Source organism: Streptopelia decaocto (assembly GCF_964273445.1).
Source record: "Streptopelia decaocto genome assembly, chromosome: 3".
Classification (NCBI taxonomy): Eukaryota; Metazoa; Chordata; class Aves; order Columbiformes; family Columbidae; genus Streptopelia; species Streptopelia decaocto.
In genome coordinates, this window is record NC_138656.1 from 82351856 (window position 1) to 82374937 (window position 23082).

The 23082-nt window shown below is 39.7% G+C and overlaps 1 protein-coding gene across 2 annotated transcripts; it reads right to left on the reverse strand.

Moving 5' to 3' along the window:
• Nucleotides 1–339: 339 nt before the first annotated feature.
• CASP8AP2 (caspase 8 associated protein 2) lies at nucleotides 340–22697 on the reverse strand. Of its 2 annotated transcripts, none has more exons than XM_082049108.1 (10): nucleotides 22683–22697; nucleotides 21020–21095; nucleotides 20159–20239; nucleotides 17724–17824; nucleotides 16458–16532; nucleotides 15245–15360; nucleotides 12219–14728; nucleotides 6756–9717; nucleotides 4672–4771; nucleotides 340–3332 (listed from the first exon to the last, which is right to left on the reverse strand). In XM_082049108.1, exons 2-10 carry the CDS (start codon nucleotides 21066–21068, stop codon nucleotides 3276–3278), a joined length of 6051 nt encoding a protein of 2016 aa, XP_081905234.1. In that variant the 5' UTR covers nucleotides 21069–21095; nucleotides 22683–22697; the 3' UTR covers nucleotides 340–3275. The 2 variants fall into 2 exon arrangements, with proteins under 2 accessions (XP_081905234.1, XP_081905233.1); XM_082049107.1 differs by lacking the exon at nucleotides 22683–22697 and adding an exon at nucleotides 22157–22338.
• Between the last annotated feature and the right edge of the window lie 385 nt (nucleotides 22698–23082).

Below are 23082 nucleotides of genomic sequence, written 5' to 3' on the forward strand. Positions count from 1 at the left end.
CTATTGTGCACATCTCCACAAATCCTGTTCTCTGAATTCCAACTTCAAATACGCATGTTGGATAGAAGCAGACCTATTCTTTGGTACCAAATTGGACTAAGACTCTCAAAGGGCTGCCAGCTACACCCCTCCAATCAAAACCTTGGATACAAAAAGCTCTTTCTCCTTTGTAATGTTCCACTCAACCCTAACCCAATGTTTCTAGAAAAAAAAAAAAGGAAGTTGTAGATTCTAATTCATAAATGGCTTAAAGGTTTGTGAAACTGTCCAATTTCTGATCCAGTCACATCCACTAAGAAATAAGCATTATGTATTTGGAGCAGTAATCAGAGCAGCAGCTGGTTACTTCCATGTTTATTGGCCAGAACATCAACATAGCTACTGATCTATACAAACTAACAGAAGTAATTTTTAATGCTGCTTCACAGCATTTGCAGTTGTCAAGCCATTAGCCAACAGTTGTAGAAAACGTTTTCATTTACCTGAGGTTTCACAAATTTAAGACTGCAGATTTACATACAGTACATTTTGCATATATGTATCAAAATTTTTGTTGGAGAAATAAATTACAAACAACGGTACAAAACTACTCCAAGCCAACCTTTGTTCAACAAGAACATCTATGTGTGAATTTTACAGTTTTATTTTTTTGCATTACTCTTACAGTAAGTAAACTATTCAGTTTATACAAAATAAACCTGGAGTTTTATATAGTTAAAAAAATCATCTTTGGCCAAAACAAAGCTCTCTATTTTTATACATATATTTATATTTTTTTATATATATATATATATATATACACACGTCGGGTATTTTACATGACCATGTAGGAACCTGTACAAATACTTACAATAGACAGATTGTTAAAAAGTTTCATAATTTACAAAAAAAGAAATCCAAGTCAGAAGCAAAACAGTCAAACCCATCACCTGTACAGATAAGAAAGTACATAAACACAAACAGGGAATAAACAACTTTGTAATAAAATACTGCCTGCTGTTTCGAGACAGAGAGGAAGAACTTAAGTGGAGAGAAGCTACTTCCCTCAGTGCCTTCAGTACTGCGCACATTCTGATCTCTAAGGGTATGGTTAAAAGCATACTCTTCTTAGTAGAGCGATTTCCTACAAACATGAACACTATTCTGCAAACCGTTTACTCTGAGAACAGATTCAGTTAGACGTTAATCTCCAATATGCAAACAATTGTCACAAATGTTTGTTAAGAACAAGCATGGGTAGGTACGCCAGTGGGTAGGTACTGCCATTGCTGGGCCCTGCCAGCGTAGCAGGGAAGATGACACTTGATCATCACAAGCAAATGTCTGAGAGGCCAGCACATAAGACAGAAGACTGTCAGAACTGACATCACCACCTATTTAGGTCATTCCTTCTAACAGTTTCCCAAGCACCGCTTAAAATGATGATGATCTGTCTGGCAGTGTGACAATCCATTCCATAGGTCACGCTTATGATACTCCAAAGGTGTCAGTGGCAACGTCACTGACAAATTATCTGATGGTTTCTTAGACTGAGAAGTTTGTCCCATTAGTTGGAGAGGGAGTAAAAAAACCATTATGCTAAAACTGAAGGAGTCATTGGATTAGGAAAAAAGCCAACTTAATCCAAGTTGAAAGGCAATGCACTTAGGTGGGACTCAATTAAAAGAAGTAAAATCAGCAGCTGTTCTAACTGAATAAAGACTACAGCCATTCCAATCCTCAACAAAGAATAAAACCTCAAACATCAGTGAATTCATAGCAACAAAACCCGTGCAACTTCCACGAATGTTTCTCAGGGGGAAAAAAAAACCAAAACAAAACAGCTTTTTAGAAATCTGCAATAAAGCAGCAATATATATGAGGTGTGTGTGTGTATATATACATATACGTACACACTTAGTATGTACTCATAAAACTGGAAGCAGTCGTAGGAGTTCTTTAAAACAGAACATAATGAATTTCTAATGTACTAAACAATTTGTAAAGATAGATACAATTGCTGTCAAAACATGCCAAGTTGACAAGCTTTTGAAACTGCTTGTTTTTACAGAAAAGTTTTTCTCCTGCTTAGTAAGTATAAAGTCACATTTTATAAAACTGTTAAGGTCTTACTCTAAATTAATTTTAAAAAGAAAAATCACTTGTAATTTTTTTTTAACAAAACAGAATATTCATGATGTTGAAGACTTAAATCAAATATTACACCTTTGCCAGATGCAATTTGGAACAAGAAAACATTAGCCTTTTCTGAAGAAAAAAAGAAAAAGAAAAAACCTCAACACATTTTTCACGGAAAAAGAAAACTCCAACTATTCAAAATTCAATACTAAGTCAGGACTGCAAAATGTTTTTAACTACAAGACAGTTTTTTGTAAATGAATTCTCATTACAGCATTTCACAACTTAAAAGAAACTGAAAAACTGCTCACTGCATTAATGACCGGCTTCGCCCTCTCACAGAGGTTGGGACTCATTTTATTTGACTTCAAAAACTGGCAAGTTAGGAGTCTAGACTAGACAACTGGCTTAGATTTTCATAGACAATGATGACAGATGGGCGCCCTCAAAGAGAAATTCACTCATCTCTGTTGAACACTGGAGTCATTAGATAATGTGCTTAAAGTTGAAGACAAACCTTACACTCGATGCCAGATTCTCTTCTCGAAACCCACTATGAGCAACTGACAAAGCAGCAAGAACCACCTATTCCTCACTGGCAGAATCCAATTACCAGGCAAGCAGCTTTGGAACCAATGCTATTGTTGCCCTGCCTCAGTTTAAAAGAAGAAGGCCCAACTTCTTAAAATATGTTTCAAGGTAACCAAAGATAATGTACCTGTCATTTTCCAGGGTTATCTACCAAGTGGATTCCAAGGCACCCTTACTTTTTAAAATTATAGCTCAACATCACCATACACAATATTTCTAACAAGTTAAGCAAGACCCACCATCTTCACTTGACTGCATGCCCTTATCTTTGCTTATAGAACACATTTAACCAACAGAAGATGTTACTCCTTTGAAATGACACTGCTCTGGTTGTACATGCCTGTTCTTTCCCAGCCAGTTTGTTTGTAAAGTTGCCTCTGTGTTATTCTGATAAAGCACTTCAGAGGAAGCACTGAAGCAAATCATTAGCAGTGCATCAGATTTACCCAATTTGGTATTCTGACTTGAAAATTCCCACTAATCCCATCACGTGAATGCAGTGGTTGTGGCCCATCATTGCTGGTAATAGCTAAACCCTGTCACCATGAAGTAACTTGGTGGTAAGTTCACTTGCACTTGGATTTCTTGAACAGCTTCATTAACTGCTTGAATCTTTCTGAAACCTAAGGGAGGACAAAAAAAAAAAAAAAAAAGACATATCATTGAGGTCCCAGATTTCCACACTTACCAGGACAGATTGATCTGACAGCATTTTTTTTTTAAAAGACCATTATTTTGTTTTTTATTTGTTTCCAACAAATTTTAGAAAGAGAGTTTTAAGAGCACCACTAACAGGTTAATTTGATGAAGGAATTCTTCCTTTTGACATACGAAATAGCCTCCAGGTTAATTATGGAGACCTAGAGCCGACTACTGGTTTAACACCTCGTCACAAGTTATCCTCACAAAAAGGAAGGAAAAAAATTAAGGCTTTAAAGTCAATTAGACTTGAATTTTGCCAGGCATAACTAAAAGATTCAAATGTAATGACAAAAGCTTGTTTTGTACTCAGAAAGCACAATTTATTGGTTATTTTCTACCCTCTTGTACAACTGTTGCTTGAGGTATTTATGGCTCATTATGAAGTAATTTGCCTACTAGGGATTTTACAAAATCTGGTCTGTAGATGAGAGTCAAACACCTTTTTGTTGAGCATAGCTACAGCTTACATAGTGACCTCATCCAATTGCAAGCTAGTATTTCTTATTGCTATAGCATATTGCTATAGCATATCCACCAAATAGCCAACTGGGAAGAGTGGCATAAACACAGAGATAACACTGTTTTATCCAACCATCATCCCCAAGCCTCTAAACCCTGCAAAGACTCTGCAACCGCAAATACAACATCCTAAAAGCCAAATCCCAAGCACGCAGGATTTCCTAACTTAGTCAAATGGGTGTTTCTCCCTTTTTAAATTTGTAGGATAAAGATAGCAATTCAAGACAAGTACAAAGTTATATGCAAACCTCTGGATATATTCTACATCAATTTGACATCTGTGTCTTTTGAAGATTCTTAATCAAATAGTAAAAGAAAAATCTTCAAGAAAAATGTGCTTTCTGCAAAATCCTGATATTTTTCTTCCACCTCTAATTTTAATCATTTTATAATTTATTAGATGTGTGCAAAGGCTTTGGGCCTCTCCAAATTACCTTTCTTTATCTAAGTGCTGATTCAACAACACAAACAATCCTGTTGTCCCTGGCTTATGACTGGACACAGCAGGTTCAAGGTACCAATTAAACAGGTATGGAAAAATCCTTGGACCATAATATCCCTACAATATATATTTTTAAAAAGTAACAACTGGGAGAAGCTAAGATTATTTTTCAAGAACACCCCAAAAAAGACAGGAAAAAACAACTCGAAATTGGCAGAAGACCTCTGAAGGTTTTTTTCAACCGCAATCTTAAATGTAACAACATAGCTGTTATCAAATACAAGAATGATAGCACCTACCTGATTTGGGCTTTTCTTCAGTCTAGTGGCTAAGGAAACAAAGGTTTTGCTTGATGGTCCTTTTCTCTGACATTCCAGTAAAATTTCTCGGTCATCGTTTCTATAGCAAAAATGTATTTTAAAAATATTAATACATATATATGCACATGCACACAAACAAATATATACATCCAGGCATATACAAAATACTCAGTATTTCCAAACTATGGAAAATGAGTTCAAACAGCAGTGAAGAACTTACGGAGGATCCTCCCCTCTACCAGCACAGAGTAAGAGAGTCAGTACAAACAAGTGGTAGCGGAGATTACACTGCACTGGTAGGAAGGGCAGGATTACTACAATAGAGTTAGCCCAAAACCAAAGTACTCAAAAAGAGTTTTAAGTTTCTAAACCAGACATTTGAACTGGAATTTAAAACAACTCATATATTCAACAATGTGCAGTAGCTCTAGGTGGACTTGCCTGAGGTTGCATGGCCAAGCAGCAGTTTTCACCTAAGGTCCACTGATGTTCAAAGATGAAACAGAGAGGCGTAAGGTGTAATTAAGCCACTCCTGTAAGTGGCTTAATATAACAAATGTACGCCGAGCACATCCACCATTCACATGAGATTAAAGGACCAGGAGTCTACTTTTAGGTGTGCCACCCATTTGCTGCTTGTCTCACTAATGAATTTAAATGTATGTAAAATATATGTAGACACAGTCATCATACAGTAGCTATTATGCATCTTTGCTTGAAACTTGCCACATTCCAATAAATTCTATTTAATTTCCTCCATGTAAAATAAAAATGTAATCACCAGTTTTTTAAATGAACTATTATTTTTTTTTTTTCTGGCATAGTTCAAAGATGGATAAAGACTGTAACACAGAAAAACTAGTGAGATTCATACAGAAAACTGTAATAAACTCTTCCTACCTCACTGGTTTGCATATTAAAAATCGTATTAGCTTGTGCAGTCTTTTATCCATGAAGTAGCTAGTTTTCTTTTAAAATGCTACCTAGAAACTTACTTTATATCTGGACTTATAGTTCAGAAAAGTCTGTTGTAAAAATGTTAGGAGCCCCTTATAAAGTGTTGATTGTATCAAGTTGTAGCAAGAGCAGCAAAACCTACTAACTATAGTTCCTTAAGGACAAGAACGCACCACAATAACTTTGCGTGTATCTTCAACACATGCAGTCATCTAATTTGTCACCCCCATCCTACCAACTGGAATATATGGGCTGAATGGTTGACTAGTACATTTCTGCAGATTGAGCAGCGTAGAACCCAAAACAGAAAAGGGTTTGCTCTCATGCCTTCTCTCTGTGGGGGAAATCTTTAGCTGCTCTTCTTTACCCAGTCACCAACACTTCCAGGCCTCATAGGAACACCAAAGACCTCCATCCCCTACCAAACATGGCCAGAAATTTTGGACAGAAGAAACAGGCAGGGGAAACAAAAGCTACAGACAGGGCAATATTGTGCAGTCTTGTCACCTCACGTTAAAGCTTTAAGAACAAAAGCAAGAAGTACTCTTGATTTGGGAGATCTGGGTAAGTGACAGAATTAGTTACAACGTATGGAAGCCACCTTCTTTAAGGCAAACGTGATTCAGCCTACTAAGAAATGACTAAAAATTGTTCTTTTCCAAAGGCCGTGAGCAGGATTACATGAAATCAATTTCTCTTAAATTTGCTTCCTCTGGACTACTGTTCTAGAAAAAGGATAAAATAAGATTTTGGCGCCTTTCAGTGGTGCTTAAGAGAAGGTATCAATTCCATAAAGCCATCTTGTACAAACAGAAGGAGGCTCCCACTCCACTATTTACAGAACGATGTAGAGCTACCAAATAACTTCAGCCATCAGTTAAATATCCTTTCCTTCCCATAGTATTTCACGTTGTTTAAAACAGGGGCATCAAACTAATTTTCACTGGTGGTCATATCAGCCTCGCGGTTGCCTTTAAAGGGTTGAATGCAATTTTAGGATTGTATAAATGTAACTATTACTAGGTGAGTTTTCCTGGTGAAAATGAGTTTGACACCCCTGGTTTAAAAGAAGCTAAAACAATCAAATGGATCAAATCAGAAATTACCTCGTCCAGGAAACTACTACTTCTCCCTTCTTTTTAATGATGTTTTTGGCATACAGACTAGGTGATGATGCAGATGAAGCCACAGGAGAAGAGTCTTTGTTCTGCTGCAACTCATTCTTCTTAGTGGAACATTGTTCGGGTGCTGAATTTACCTCTTCAGACTTTGCATCGCTTGCATTGCTCCCTTCACCTGCTGATTCAGTTTCTTTTCGTTGCCTTTTTGAGTTGGAATTCTCTTCAACAGCCTCCTTTTTCCTTTTTTTACTAGTTTTATCACCTGTACTTATCTGGCACCCTACACCAGTATTTGAAGTGGATTTTATTTCAAGATTACATTCACCCACTGCAGTTTCATTGGAAAGCTCTTCTGTTAAGTTTATAAATGCATCAGAGCACTCTTCTAGTTCTTCCTTTTCATCATTGATTTCTGAGTTTCCTGTAGAAGTTTCCTGAGTTCTGTTGTCTGCAGTGGATTCCACTGGATGACATGAAGTTTCAGTAATGACATCATCTGTTGAGTCTATGTATGAGTCTATACTGCAAACAGCAGGAAGAGAAGCTTGAGATCTAATACCTATTTCATTTATGTTTTCAGGTACTTTCAATTTCTGTGCCTGAGATTGCTCAGAGCCTTCATCTAGGTTTTCAGCATCATGGCTCTCCATGCTTGAAGGTTTTCTACAGTGTCCATGCAACCCAGCAGTTCCTTCCTTCCCAATACTATTATGCAACTCCTTTAGAGGTTGAGGTAAGGCACGATTTTGTTCTTGTCCAGTGCTGACATGATGCAACTGATCTGTCTTAACCAGATCTAGTTTGACAGTTTCTTGCACAGTGGCTGCTGTGACAGTCTGACCATCCCTTTCTTTTTCCTCACTTCTCGTTTCTTCTTTTTCAATCTTGGCTGAGGATGCCTGCGCCTCCTTCACTACAGCCACCTGATCAGATATCAGTGAGGCAGACGGCACTGCACGCCTGATCTTTACAATAAAATGATCGTTGGATTTTTCCATGATCACTGCTTGCATTGGTAGGCTGGGGCGACACTGAAAACCAGGAGCAACAGGCCGACCCGTCCACGATGAAGAACAACTTGATTTACTGCTGGAGTTATCAGATTCTAAAGCCAAATGAATGTCTTGTTCAGTGGCATCCTCCTCTTCAAGAAGAGCGTCTTCGCTGTAATGTGCGCTGAGAACACCCTCGGGTGTTGAGCTAGAATTATTCTCAGGTTTTAGGAAGCTGAGGTGAGCATCTGATTTCAAAGGTGATGGAATAGTTAAGGAAACAGCCAAATCTTCAAGGAGGACAGAAGAAACAAATGATTTACTCTTTTGTAAATTGCATTCATCCTCTTTGCAAGAAGCTGCATTGGTAGGAACCTCAAACATGCAGCTTTCATCTAGTACATCTGGATCAATAGACATCTGAAGCTGAGATACTAAAGAAGGAGCTCTTACAGGTGAAACAACAGGCCAGTTAATATCTTCTGCTGGTCGAGAGTCCACAGAAGCCTCCTTTGGAGCAATCTCTTGCAGTAGTCCAGCAACATTACCTCTGCCTTTATGACTGTCTAAAACTTGTTTTTCCGGAGTCCTGAATTCCCACTCATTTCTGTCGATATTGCCACTGTTTTTTTCCAAAAGATCAGAACCTTGCAACAAGCTTTTGAAAATTTCACCCATTTGAGCATCACTTACAAGATTAAATGTAAGACTGGACGCTTGCTGTTCTGTGAGAAGCTCATAACTAAGATCAGACTTGTTAGCATCTCTGGATAGCTGGAATCCTTCCTTTTCGTATTTTCTGCCCTTCAATGGAGTGAGAGTGCCTTGCAAATTACTCTCTTTACAGAGGTGCACTTTAGTTTGGGAATTCCTTGTGTTATCAATGGAGTTAAGACATTTTGTGAAGGCAGTTTTTGGTGCATCTGTTTTACTTTTCTCATGGTGACACTTCGGTTGTTGACAATCAACAAGTTGCTTCGAAAGGATATATTCTTCAGGCTTTTGAGATCTGTCCTTCAGAGACTTTTTTCTAGATCTTTGCACATCATTTTTATGATTGATCTTGTGCTTTTGCTTTCCTGCTCTTTCAAACTTGCCCTCCTCGCTTTCATTTCCCACATTTACTACATCACATAGTTCTATTATAATTCTCCTTATCTTTTCAAATACGTAATCAAGCTGTTCATCTACAAATTTCCATAACTGTTTTTTCATATCTGATACTTGTTGTTCAAAAAGACGATCAACTATTCCATTCTTTTTAAGTTGCTTAAGTTTGGACTCTATAATATCACAGATATTCAATTTTAATTTCTCACCTAATGTAGACATCTTGGAAAAGTTCAAGTATTTTATTAATGATGTAAAATTTATGATACCAGATTCTATAATTCTGTGAAAATGCTGAACTGGGAATTGTACCTTGAACTTCATATAATTTTTCCTCATCTGTTTTCGTATAGCTCTGAGCATCTGCATGATTTCTTGTATATTTGAAGGTTCAACAATAACATGAACGATTTTTTCAAGAGAAGCAAGGCTCACAGTTTTATTTTTCTTCATATCCTTTGAAGACCTGCAAGTCTGATTTTTATGCCTCTCTCTGTTCTTCTTTGTACTTACTTTGACAGAAACAAATTTTCCATTATCTTCACTGCAATGCACAGTTTTGCTCTTTTGATTCTGCGGACTGCTGGTCAAATTTCGTGTCTCAGGAGAAGCTTTAGGTCTTGAATTCTTTGTATTTTCAGAGCACCTTTCTGGTTTAGGTTTTTCTTCATCTTCATCGCTACTTATGATTTCTCCTTCCTCTATTTCATCTGAAGAGATGCTTAGCTGGGACTCCATCTCCAAGTGTTCATCAGACATGCTAACCGGCTTTTGATTTTCTTTGTTTACCTCCTTGGACAAATTCTTCGAGGGACAGACAACAACTGTACTTTCAGGAATTAAATCTATAAAAAGAAAACAGTTTGCTAATCACCATAAAGAATTTAATTATAAACAGACACTTTCAGAAAAACTTGGAAGATTCTCTTCTGTAAAGTGATAGTTCAGAATTGTTTGTGTGAAATTGCCCATGAAAACTCAGGAGCTATAACAAGTTTGGGTGGTTTGCTCCAGCAGCTGCTAGTTGAAGGGATTTTTCTGAGCTTCAAAGGGCAAATAAGACCTCAACATTTCACCAAAACCATGTGATCTGTCTCACAAATAAATCATTTGAAAACAGAAAAATCTAGCAGTTTCCACCAGTTTTGAACTTCTCTCCATTTACTTCAAGAAGTTTTCTGAACGCTGCACAAGCTAAATTTTAACTCTAACATCATTATGAACTAACATTTACATACCATAGGTGGCTTTTAACATTTTCATAGCAAAAACAAAATAAGAACAAATGATCTATTAATAATGTTTTCATTCAACTATCTTTTTCCAGAGAAAATGTTATTTGAGTCTTTCAGTAAATGGACTTATTAAACAAAAAAAGAGTACTAGGCACCACACATATGATAAAACTTCTATCCCAGTTTTTGATGCATTGAAGATTACCAGCACTGTAACTAAGCACAACAGCATAGAAAGCTTTTTCCTTAGAAATTTTGGGGAAAGCCTCCAGTTCAGGTTCCTGAATGACAGAAATGAGATATGTGAGAGGAAGGCTAAAGCTCTGTTGAAGGTAGCATACTTTACTCTGTCTCACAAATAAATGGATTAAAAGTTTTATATTTTTGAGATATCATTAAATACATATTTAATCATTATTTAAAATTCAGACCAAATGATGTTTTGTTAAGAAAAATAAGCAACTACAATTAGCTACAAAGCAGCATGTCACAAAAGACGAAAAGGCAAGCTCATTTCCCTTGTATAAAAATTCCACTGAAGTGCATGTGTATTGATTAACGAGATTTTACGCTTGCTGGGCACTCTAGTTAATAAAACACCCATGTGTTCAATCACACATAGATTAGACTGCTTTATGACCACTAAAAACATTTACTCTCATAAAAGATCGTATCTAAACTGATCTCTATAAAAAATGAACGTGTGACTAACACATTAAAGTAACATTTGAAAATGTTTACTTTACACAGGAGCAAAATTCTACAGGAGCAAAAACATATTCCACCTCTGCCTCCATTGCAGTTTTATAAGGATCAATAGCTTCTCAAAATAATCAATATTTTCACAAACCAAATAATAAAATGAAAGTGGTCAAAATATAGTGTTAATATATGTATCTCTGTCCTGCAGAAAAATAGAAAGGTGAGCATTGAATTTCAAGGCCAAGAAAAAACACAGCCTCCTGTCAGTTTAACAGATGCAGAACATTTGACACACATATCATCAGTCAGATCACAAAGACAACGAGGCATGTAACTTCAGACCTGAAAAATCACTGCTTTGTAATTTAGCAGTAAGTTCTGGACAGGATGGATTCCACTCATAAGTAACTGAGTGAAACACTGTAAAATCAGAAGACTACTTCGATGTTCATCTATTCTGATCCCAAAGCTCTCGTGGCCCCACAGATATTTCAAAGAATATCAACTACTGCAGGAAGGAAATATAAACTGCTAAAGGAATTCACAGTTAAAAGAGTAGGTGTCTCAAGCACAAGAGACAGAATTCCAGACTAAGATTTGTGAAAAGACAAAAGGATTATGCTCCGAAACATAAGAAAAAGGATTTAAATGCCACTCTACCATTCCTCTTCTAGTAGGAACTCTAAACTTCCAAGAAAACTTTTTATTAGTTGCAGCAGGACATCACAGGAAGAGTTAAACTTGCACAAGTAAAAGATTTAAATTTTGGGTCACCCATTTTCTCTTCTTGTGAGTGCTGTCATCATATTTTATCTCCATGACATAATATTTAGGAGGTAGCTCTTCATCAATGCTAAATCGTAATGTTCTATTTGTTCTATTTTTTCCTCACCGACTGACTCACAGCTATAAAATATATATAAAAACTCACAGTTGAAACTGATTCAGATGGAGAGCATAGCCTTCCCTTAGCTGACATTCCTAGAAATTAAGTCTCACGTACTCTCTCCAGCTTTCTCACAAATAAATACTTGAAATAATACGATCCTAAGTAACTTTTGCCTCTACAATTTCAGAGAAAAACCTAGTGAGATCTACTCAGAACTGCAATTAAGAAACTTCTATGCATTTTTTTAGAAGTTAGTACACTAACTCTTATTTCAACCACTCATCTGTCAGTAGTGACCAACTCCAATTTTTATAGCACTAATGTTCAAATGGCTATAATTATGGCTGCACTGTTAAATGGTTCCACCACAAACAAAAAAGACCACCGAGACTTATACAGCTGAAGAAGGAAGAATTTATATTTTTGAGAAAGCAGTTATAAGAAGTCATTTCTGCTTTCCATTAATGGGTCTTCTAAGCCTTTATGTAGAAAATAAATTAGAATATACATATACAAATACCTTTGTTATAACTCTTCACAAGACCTTTACAGGGACTTTCCATCTTAAGTGCTTTAGCCAAAGGGCGCATCGGACTGTTCAGTGGACTGATCGCCTTCGGAATATACCTCAGGTGATTGAGATCGATGCTCAGTATTGAGCTGTCATCATCAACAGGAACAGGGTTACTTTCTCTGTCCTTAGTTCCAGGATACATCTCAGCACTAAGAGAAGATGCTGCAGTACTGATTTCAGTTAGGTCTGGCTCCAGATCACAGGCATTCTGGTCAACTAATGGTTCATCCTTATCAGTTAACATAGTTCTGTCAGGTGACTCAGATGCATGCATATTGATTTCACATATACTCTTTTCCTCAGTGGGACACTCAAGATTTTCTGCAGCCACACGATCATCATCCCTCTCTACTTCCATTAAAGAGTCCGGTTTTGTTTCACAAATATCATCTGCGACATCACAGGAATTCAGGTCACCAGAACTTTTGGCTTCTGAGACATCTAAGACAAGGCTTTGAGAGCCGCATTGGTCTGCTGAGCTTTCTAGCAGCTGGTCAGCAGCTAGCCACATCTGATCTTCCTCTTTCTTCTCTGCTGCTGACTCTGGAAGGGCTTCCATACTTTCACCAGCAGGTTCAGATTGTGCCGCTTCTGCTACTGCTACATTATCATCCTGCATCACACCCTCTGTCACAGGCAAGTTTTCACACTCTGACGCACTCCCTGCCACCTGCAGGGGCAAAGAAGATTCAGGATGATTCAGATCTGTCACTGCTGCTGCTGAGGCTTCTGACTCCACCAGATCACAAGCTTCTGCTGATGCTTCAGCCTGCATCTCATCTGGAACCAACACCTCTGCTGCTCCTGGCAAGGCTTGGGGGTCTACCTCACCCAGTTCTCTTTCTGGTAAGGTTTCTGAGCTCAGTTCATCAGTTACCACTGCTGGCAACACTTCAGACTTTGCTGGATCTGCTGGTGCTGCTGCTTCCAAGGCTTCATTTTCAGAACTGACAGAAACAGGAAGTGCTGGTTCCAGGTCACTTTGAACTGTGCTGTCCAGAACTTGTAGTGTGGAATTAGTTTGCTCTGTAGGACCACAGTTAACAGGGTGGGCAGGACTGAACAGCTCTGCCTGCAGCGTGAGCTCTGCACTTCCCTCATCAGTGGCCTTTTGGGAAGGTGTTTTAAGTCCATCTGGTGGAGATCGACATTGTTTCTTAGCAGGAGAAAGAGTTAAATTTAGCTTTTCCATAAAGCTAAGTTTTAAGTCTTTGCTTTTTGTCCCAGTGTGATCATCTTTAGTTTTGGAAACTTTACTGTCTTTTACGTTATCTGCTACTCTGCATGTTTCTTCTAGCTTATAGAACTTGTTTCTCTGACTTTTTGTAACATCTGTACCTTTCTTGGATTCTTTTGCAGATTGGTGAGAAATGTCTTTTGCAACTTTTCTTTCATTTCTAAAATGTCTATTTTCATCCCGATTCTCTCTCTCTCTTTTCCTTTTTTCTTCAGTTCTGTGTCTTTCCAATTTGGAATGTGCTGTTTCCCATTCATATCTACTATTTTCCTTCAAGCGTGCGTATTTATGCTCTCTGCTGTTGGAATCAGAAGGTGAAGTCTTTCCTTCTCGAGAAGTATGATCATTTGTTCCCCTGTCTCTCCTGTAGTCCATGTCTTTTCCTTTTCTAGACTCTTCCAGGCGACATTTACGTGATTCATGAAGACTCTTTGAATGTTCATTCTTTGAGTGTGGACTACTCCCTCTACCAGATTTCCTTGGTTGCTCTTGTAGCTTTTCATTTGGTCTACTTTTTTGGCCAACATTTTTTTCATCTTTATCATGTGTTTTAATGTCTTTTTTAAATCCATTTTGTGATCTCTCATCAGCACGCAATTCATCTCTTGTTTGCAATCTGTCTTTACCAGTAGCTTGTTTCTCCCAGGAAGAAGTGCCCCTTTCTAGTCTTCTTTCTGCACTTGGACTGCATTTGAGTTTTATGCTCTGATTTTTTTGTTGCAACTCATTTTTACTAGCCTTCTCCGAAAGGGTCTTCAGCTTCTGCTGAGGATCTGAATTCCCCTCCTCACTGTCATCATTTCCCGTGCTCTGATGTACGTCTCTCCTGTATTTGTTGACATTTCCCCTGCTATACTGTTCATCACTTTTAATTTCTTTTCTTTCCTTTCTGTTGTCCTTGTTGGAACTATGGTCATAGTTTGGTAGACACGCATGAGTTCCATCGCTGCAGGGCTCTTCGGGAGGGTGTCTCAGTAAACTTGGAGTGCTTCTTTTTTCAGAGCTAGACTTCCCATTGTCCATATGAGATGAGTAATTGTGGTATGTATCTTTCGAACAGTCATTTTTCATTCTGTGCTCCATCTTTATACCGTCACCTAAATCAGAAGGCCTGAATCTTGAATCTTTCGTTTTACACGTCTCAGAGCACCTTCCATTAGTTGATCCCGGTAGGTACATTCTGGTGAAATTACTTCGATGACTGGGAAATTCCGATAGCCTGTTTATAAAAAGAAGAAAAGCTACGTTATTTTAAAATTTATTTAAAAATAACAAAAGCCTAATTGTGATGAATCCATGCATCTCTGAAAACTGATCATGCTTTCCTGCAGCTTCAAGTTGAAAAAAAAAAAAGGGAAAAAAATAGAAGTTTAATAATTTCCACAAGCACACAGCATAAGAATATAATTTATATGCGTATTTTTCAAATTAAATTTATCTAAAGAAAAAACAAGAGCTGTGGGAAAACACTGTTTTGTGTCTAATTAACAATTTCAGTAATTCAAAATAGCATTTCATTGTCTAGCAATAAAAAGAGCCTTTCCCTAGGAAAAAGTTGCTCTTTACAGCATTAGTGATTAAAAAAAAAAAAAAAGCAGCAATTAAATAGTTTAATATTTGGTAAACTGCCAAACAAAAGAATAGGTGTAACTTAAAATACCCACAAAAGTTTCTTACAAGTATATAAACATGATCAGATAAAATGCATGTTTTCAGTTCCACTATCCAGTTGTACCTTTGATGGAGATTACTGATTTCTTCATCCTTACGGTTAATTTCCACTCTTGCTGTTTTGATAAGTGCTGAAATATTCTTTTTGAGAGCTTGGTTTTCATTTTGTAGAATGACATTCTGTTTTAAATATACACAAAAAAGAGAGCAAGAGAAAAAATTAAAGTATCAAAACATGTAACAAGAACAGTGAACTTTAGAACATATAGAAACTATTTCAGCGAAGCCAGAATTAAGTCATAATTACTGAGATCCAAATAGCTTTTTTTTCCCCTCCTTTTAAACATCATTCACATTTATGCTCCCATTTGTGTTCCTGGTAGTTTAGAGGTTTTAAGCACAGTTTATTGAAACTGAAATATGCCATAAGCCAAGAAACCATAGAGCTAAAAAATTGTAACCCATGCCTTTGCTTCATTCTTTTACTCAATCTACTGCTTCCTCTGGTCACTGCATCAAATCAGAAATATAGCTTTTAAGCACTTTAAGAGGGTAATTGTTTTTCTTTCAAGGTATCAAAACCAACTTTGTGTGCTCTATCATTCTAACATCTCTAGATATGATGTTCTAGAACCCTATCTGTCAATCCTAGAGTTAGTCCCTTCTCTTAACAATTGTGCTGAGCAAAACTGGCTCAGAAAGGCAGACAACTTTTGCAGAAAACAATGCAGCAGCATCACAAGGCAGAAGCTGTTTACTATTGCAAAGCACATTGCAGAATTGCCCAAGATAGTCTAACCATATAGAATAGCACACCATGGGGATACTAGTCCAAGCTGAAGAGCACTTCAGCTTTATCAAAATGGCACCATGTTCAAAGCAATGCAAACATCCTCTGCCAGTTCTAATGACAGTTCAGGTACCTTTGCAACACTTTCCCTAGTACATTAAAACCCCTATTTTTTAAACAAGTGAACTGGATAACTTTCTGATAACTACTGATATGCTTATTTGCTAATTAAGGAGACAGAAGACAGCTTTTAAGCAACTGAAGTCTTACTGCATGCAGCACTGTGTAACAAATGAATTTACCTACTGATTTTGTCAGTAGGCTGTCCCGGCAACTACCCGAGGCAGAACAAGCTCCCAGCACCTACGGAGGTGCTTTACAAATCATCTGCGCAATGGATCAATTCTGGAAAGCATGTGAAATTCACTCTCAAATAAATATTCAGTTTGCTCTACATATATCTTGACTGTCCTTTGAACTACATTACCTGTGCCTGTATTTCCTTAAATTTCTTCATCAACTCTTTAATTTGCTGCTGACATTTTCCATATTCTGTCTGCAACTGTCAAAGAGAGAAGAATTCGCAATATAGAAGTGGACTTAATTACACAGAAAAGTTACTCCTCTAGATTTGTAGTGAGTTCACACAGTAATGCATATTACAAAGCTCGGTTTTGGCTTTTTTTCCCAAAAGTAACATATTAAAGCCATATTAAAACAAAAAGCTTCAATATGCTCCAACAGGTATACTAACCTCTAAAACATCACAAACACTTAGATAAGAGGAAACCTATTTGTGCTTGCTCAACAGTAACAGGCTAGAGAGTAAAAGAAACCATATTACTGTGAAATTAAAGACACAATTATTGACAAGCAGTTCTCTGAGTCCTACAGATGGGGACTTGTTTATCAGATTTTTATATAATACAGAACAGATAAGGAAAAACCACCACAACAAAAAGATACTACAAACAAACCTGGACTGCAAAGGACATGCTCCTGTTGAGATCACTAAATCAAATAAGTATATTTGCCATGAGCCCTTCTTCAAAAGCAGATGGCAACAAAACTTTCACAGAAGAATGGACAACTTCCTCATTGTCATACTTAGAAGTCAACTGCTTTCAAACTTTCAAATTGGCATTTTCATCACTTAGTAGACTCCTGGAGGATTTGCTACAGCATCTTCTATAGCACATTATATCTGTGAATGTTGTCCCTTTTACTCCAAAGCTCTAGTTAAGTTAAGCTGTGTTGTATGGACCAGGATAGGTGCTACCTGAGTAAGAGTTCTGCTGATTTGCTAGAAGCAATTATCTACTGCACGGTTGTCTTCAGTCTCAAGGACAAAATTTAATGACACAGAAGATTAATCCATGACCTATCTGCTTTAGTCTGGTAAAATTTGTTGAGAAAAATGTCAAGACTAGCTTTGTATCAGAGGTTTGAACAGATATTTAACTACAAGGAAATCATGGTAACGTTTTCCCATAATGCAGCTGATACACAAACCGCACACCAAAGATGTTAAATGGGAACAGACCACATCACAGACTGACAGATACACTTAGTCCGACAACCTTGCTGACACAACAGTTTATTAGCACACTCTTGTTTTTACTTATTTTAAAATGTTCCCTATTTTTCCAATGATGCAAGCATATTGACAACATTTTTTACACTTTACACAAAGAAAATTTGGACCAAAAAAACTCCAGAATACCAGAATTATTTTTATCACATTAATACACACCTCATTGTAGGATGCTTCCTTTGCAGTCCCTTCTTCAATTAATATCTCATCAAACAAATTTAAGCTGTTTCCAGCTGGTGTAGAATTTGGAGCAGAATTGTCTGTAGGAAGAAAATCAATTACTTAAAGAAAAAGGTATTTTTCTAGCCAGTTTACATTGTGTCACTGAGGGAAACACATTACCTTATTTGGAGAAATTCCTATCCTGAACATTAACATCTATGTTAGTTTTATTGGAAATACTTGATCCAATTTACGCTGACATAAAAGGTAACAATGAAGTTCAACTGAAAACATCGTGTTAGGAAAAAGTGAGAGATATACAGGACACCTAACAACAAAGATGGGTGCATTTTATGACTGTCTAATAAGTTGTTTTAAGTCAAAGGAGAGCTAGCTCACAGTAAATCTACCTAATTTACAAAGAAAGAAAGGCTACACCTTAGGAGTTATCTGAGGTTCTGCAATTCCAGAGCCAATAGATGATAGAAAGACAGAATAAATGTGTGCATCCTACAGTTCATTCAGCTTTAGGCCTGACTTCACCTTGAAAACATTTGCAGTTAAAAAAAAAAAAAAAAAAAGAGAATACTCAAATGCCAATGACCTACAAATCTACAAACACAGATCTGTTGATGAGAATCAAATGGAGTTACTGTAGAGTCGGTATGAGGTTGAATAGCATGCTTCTTGTGTTGAATAAATGTTCTTTGCTGCTTTGTTTTCCCTCACAAACAGAAACTCCCTAGCTTCCCAACACCCAAACATCCCAATTCTTTTGTTAATCAAATACGCATTACTGACAGGACCTGACTTACGACACCCCTGAAATACAGATTCATTTGCAGACAAATAAATGAAGTTAGCTATGAAAACTGTGCTTCAGTCCTTCAGACAATACCATAATGCTAAGAGTATTATTAACTTGATGCAAGACAACATGCAAATAACATCCATATAGAGCAAAAATCGCACTGACCTTCTTTTCAAATTTAAGAAAAATAAAAAAATCCCTCAGAACTAAACTATTGTGCCGGGGTAGAGGTAATTATCTTCAGAGCACCTAGCATGGGGCTATGCTTTGTATTTGTGCTGAAAACAGTGTTGATAGCACAGGGATGTTGTTGGTACTGCTGAGCAGTGCCTACACAGAGTCAATGCCTTTTCTGCTCCTCACTCCACCCCACCAGTGCATAGGTTGCAGGTGAACAAAAAGTTGGGAGGGGACACGGTCAGAACAGCCGACCCCAACTGGCCATAGGGATATTCCATGCCATATGATGTCATGCTCAGCACATACTTTGGGGGAAGGAGGAGGAAGAGCAGGGGGGATATTCAGAGTGAGAAGAGGGGGAGGATATTCAGAGTGATGGTCACACATGACAGAGCCCTGCGTTCCTACAGCCGCCCACCCATGGAAAGCAGTGAATTAATCCCTTGTTCTGCTTTGTTTGCATGTACAGCTTTTGCTTTACCTGTGAAACTGTCTTTATCTCAACTCAGGAGTTTTCTCAGTTTTACTCTTTTGATTTTCTCCCCCATTCTGCTGGGGGTGGGAAGCAAGCAAGTGGCTGTGTGCTGCTTAGTTGCTGGCTGGGGTTAAACCGCAACTATACAAAACGTTTGCATTGCTTTAAGATACTCCTCCTTGCATCTTTCACGTTTACTAAACAATGCATCTCAGTATGTGAAATATAGACTTAGAAAATACTCTTACATGGTGTAACAAACACAAAATGGAGAGTGAGAAAATATGTATAGATGGTTTATATTTGTAGGATATAGTACCGTACTTCCATATAAATTCAGTGGCCTTTAAAGAGAAACACTTGTTTCAATACTAGGAACAGTATTTAATTAAAAAGTACATTAAGACTCCTAAAAAATAACATGTGCTGGGTCCTTTTCTTTCTTACCTTCAAAGAAGTTAGAAGAGGAAATTAATTTAAATTAGCATGTGAAATTATTGAGAAAGTAACAAAAGGTTAAATGTACTACTGAATGTACTGTATCACACGAAGTATGTTTTGGAGCTCCCACTGGGGATTTAGTGATCACTGACTGTTAATTCTGCTCCTGAAGCAATTTAAAAAACACAAAATAAAGGTGCTTTTTCCAAGTTAAAATATCCAATATCAAGGCACAAGTAGCTAAGGTTTCTCTGCGTCCCTTTATATGCCTAAGTCTCTTAAAATAGCCAGCATTATAAAAAAACTATCCTGTAATTATTCAGCTCATAGATTCAAGAATTGTCTGCTGTATTTATACAGAGTGTAACATATGTGTCTTGAATTTAAACAAGTAGCTCACCGAAGCATATATTCTACCAGGTAACCATAAACTTAAATCTAACTGTTGTTTTATTTGAAACCAGCCTAAGAAGCATAGAGACTCCATAATGGTCCAAGCCAAGCAGCAAGATACAATCAACCTACCAGGAACTGTCAAACCGTTGTCCAACCCATCATAAATATCCACTGAGCTCTCATCACCTTCCTTGAAGGGGGAAGCTTCAGCTAAAGAAAAAAAAAAAACAAAACAAAACACCAAAGTAAACATTTAGTAAACTCCCACCTCTAACTTTTCCATAAAGTAAGAAGTGTAGCTGTGATTCTAGACCAGTAGAGAGTAGTAAAAGTAGCAGCACAGACTAGTAAAAGACAGTATTGCCATCTATTCACACACTAATGGGTTCTGTAGAAGTATTTTAATCTAAATCTCCTCAGTCTGTTTTCATGCCTTCTTCCAATGCCTCTTATCACTTTGATCTCCTCTATGTGAATTTCTTCAGTTCTGCAACAAATATTACTATGAAGAAAAATATCAATATCCACAGTCCTTCTGAGGCTGGGAATCTCACAAATATGCACCAGATCAACTCAACTGTGGAGCTGGAAGTAATGTTAGGCTACCTTGATTGCTGGTACTATACCAGATGATAGTGCATTTGCTCTTACAAACAGCAAACAAAGGAACAATCCTCCTAACCGTCTGAATACACGCTTCAGAGATACAGCAAAGGTTATATACCTTAAAACACAGGGGAGAGATTGGTTCCAGGCATCCTCTTAAAACATATCAGAAATCCAAAGTACAGCATTATGGTTTTAAAATCTAAACTTACCAATGGTATATGGCTTACAATGACACTGTGCCACAGCTGTTTAATTACAGTCGAAGTATTTGTCCCAACCTTAACTGTTTCCATTTTGCTTTCTAAGTTATTTTTGGACATATTTATTTTCATAAGACTGCTTATTTCACTGCAAAACAGAAAGTAATCTAACACATCTTACCACCATAGCGGATATCAAACAATCCCAGTCCATCCTCGTCTGTTGCCATGATACAAACTCCCTATGGCTTCCCCATCTACGAGTAAAATGCCAGAAGACAACAGATTGATTGATGTTTTCAGAACAACATCATGAAACAGAAGCACATTGAAATAAGTCAGTTACACCTGAGCTACCTGTGGCCCTTGCTATTCAACAAAATCCAACACTACAGCAACAAAACTCAAGATAACAAATGAGGTTTAACAAGAAAAGTAAGAAATTATCTGTCCCATAAACAAGCATTCTGAATAAGATATTCAGCTGTACCTTTTATTCACATGTATCAAATAAAAATGCTATAAATCCTGTATGAAAACAAACGTGAACAGGTTACCTTATATATAAACGTTTATCTTAACCAGTTAAAAGAGTATGATTTGATAATTCTGATCTCTGCTGACCATTTAAGAGCAAGTTTTCCCTGCCTGACACCACCAACCAAACCTATAATGAGCAGTAGCAGACAATAAACATTTGCCTCCCAAGGTATGTACCAGTGCTCAGCTACAGGACGTGCAGCACCCACCACAGCAGCTATTGCAGGATGACTTTACAAATGCCCACGCTTGTAGCACCGACACACAAGCACCTCTGAAGCGGGAGTAGCAGCCTGCGACACCAAGGCACCCGCTGCACGGACCGGAGCCCGGGAAGGAGCCAGGGCAAGCAGAGGCACTGGCCGGAGACGAGCGGCAGCGGCCCTACCCCGCTCCTCAGGCCTCACCCCCCTGCACGGGCGGGAAGGGGCTCCCGTCGCCTCAATTCCTGTCACGGCGGTAGCGCCCGGGACCTCTCGGGGGGCAGGGCGGGAGAGGCGCCGGTCGCGGCCCGGCCCCCCAGCAGCCCTCACACGGGTGGCATCCGCGCCCCGCAACCGCGGACGGGCCGGCGAGAGAGCCCGGGGTGGGCAAGGCCGAGCCAGGCCGGGCCGCACCGCACCGGGCGGCGGGGTGGAAGAGGGGAGGGGGAGCGGCACCGCGCGGGGCGAGGCGGCGCTGAGCACCCCTCGCCCCCCCGCGGTGGAAGGAGGTGAAGGGACGACAGAGGCGGGAGGAGGAAGGCCCCACTCGGCCGGTCGACACGGCCCTCACCTACCGGTCAGCCGCCGCGTCGCGGCCCGCAGCCCCCGGCCCGCGACGCCCCGCAGATCGCAGCCGCCGCCGATCCCCCAAGGCCGGGCTCCGGGGCGGCGGGACTCTGGGCCGCGGCAGCCAACAGCCGCAGACGCACGGCACGTCCGGGCCGCGGCCTCGGCAAAACCCGCCCCCGGCCGGGAGCAGTTGGCGCCAAAGCCAGGAGCGCGAGGCGGCCGCACTCCGCCCCCCAATCTCGTCATCGCCCCGCCCCTTCCCGGCCGCGCGCCCCCGGCCCGGTCCGCGCTCCAGCCCGAGCCGCTGCGCCCCGAGGGCGGGAAGCGGCGCTGCCCCCAGAGCGTGGGGCGGGACGAGTGGGGCTGCTCCCGCCTTCGTCTGCCTGGCGGGCGAGGGGCTCCAGCCCGGTGCTGCGGCCGCCGGCCCCTCCGGTAAAGGCTGTGGCGGGTGGAAACGGGGGAGGAGCGGCCGCAGGAGGCTGCCTGGGCCGTGTGGAACGGCACGGCCGCAGCAGTGACACACACGCTCACCTGGAACCAGCTGTGTGCGGAGGGCCGTGCGCTGCTGCTGCAGCGGCTGGACGTGAGGCAGCTCCGGCAGGAGGCCCGGTGCTGAAGTCCTGATCCTGCTGTCAGCGGGCCCGCGGTCAGACCTCTCTGGAAACAGTGTCAGATACTGGGCTGAGCCCAGACTTACATTTAAAGGGCTCCAGGGCGGCCACCCTGGCTTGTGGCCATTGGCTGGGACCTCTGAGAGACTACAACTCCCGGCAGGCAATGGGCGCCAGCTGACCCGCGGGCGTGCGTTGCGCGGTGCATGTTGGGAGCTGTAGTTCGGCGCGGCCGCCGTCACGGCGGGCGGGCGGTGCTTGTCTTTGCCTGCGACGTCGCGGGCGCGTGACGCTGCCAGTGAAGCGGAAGCTGGGGCTCC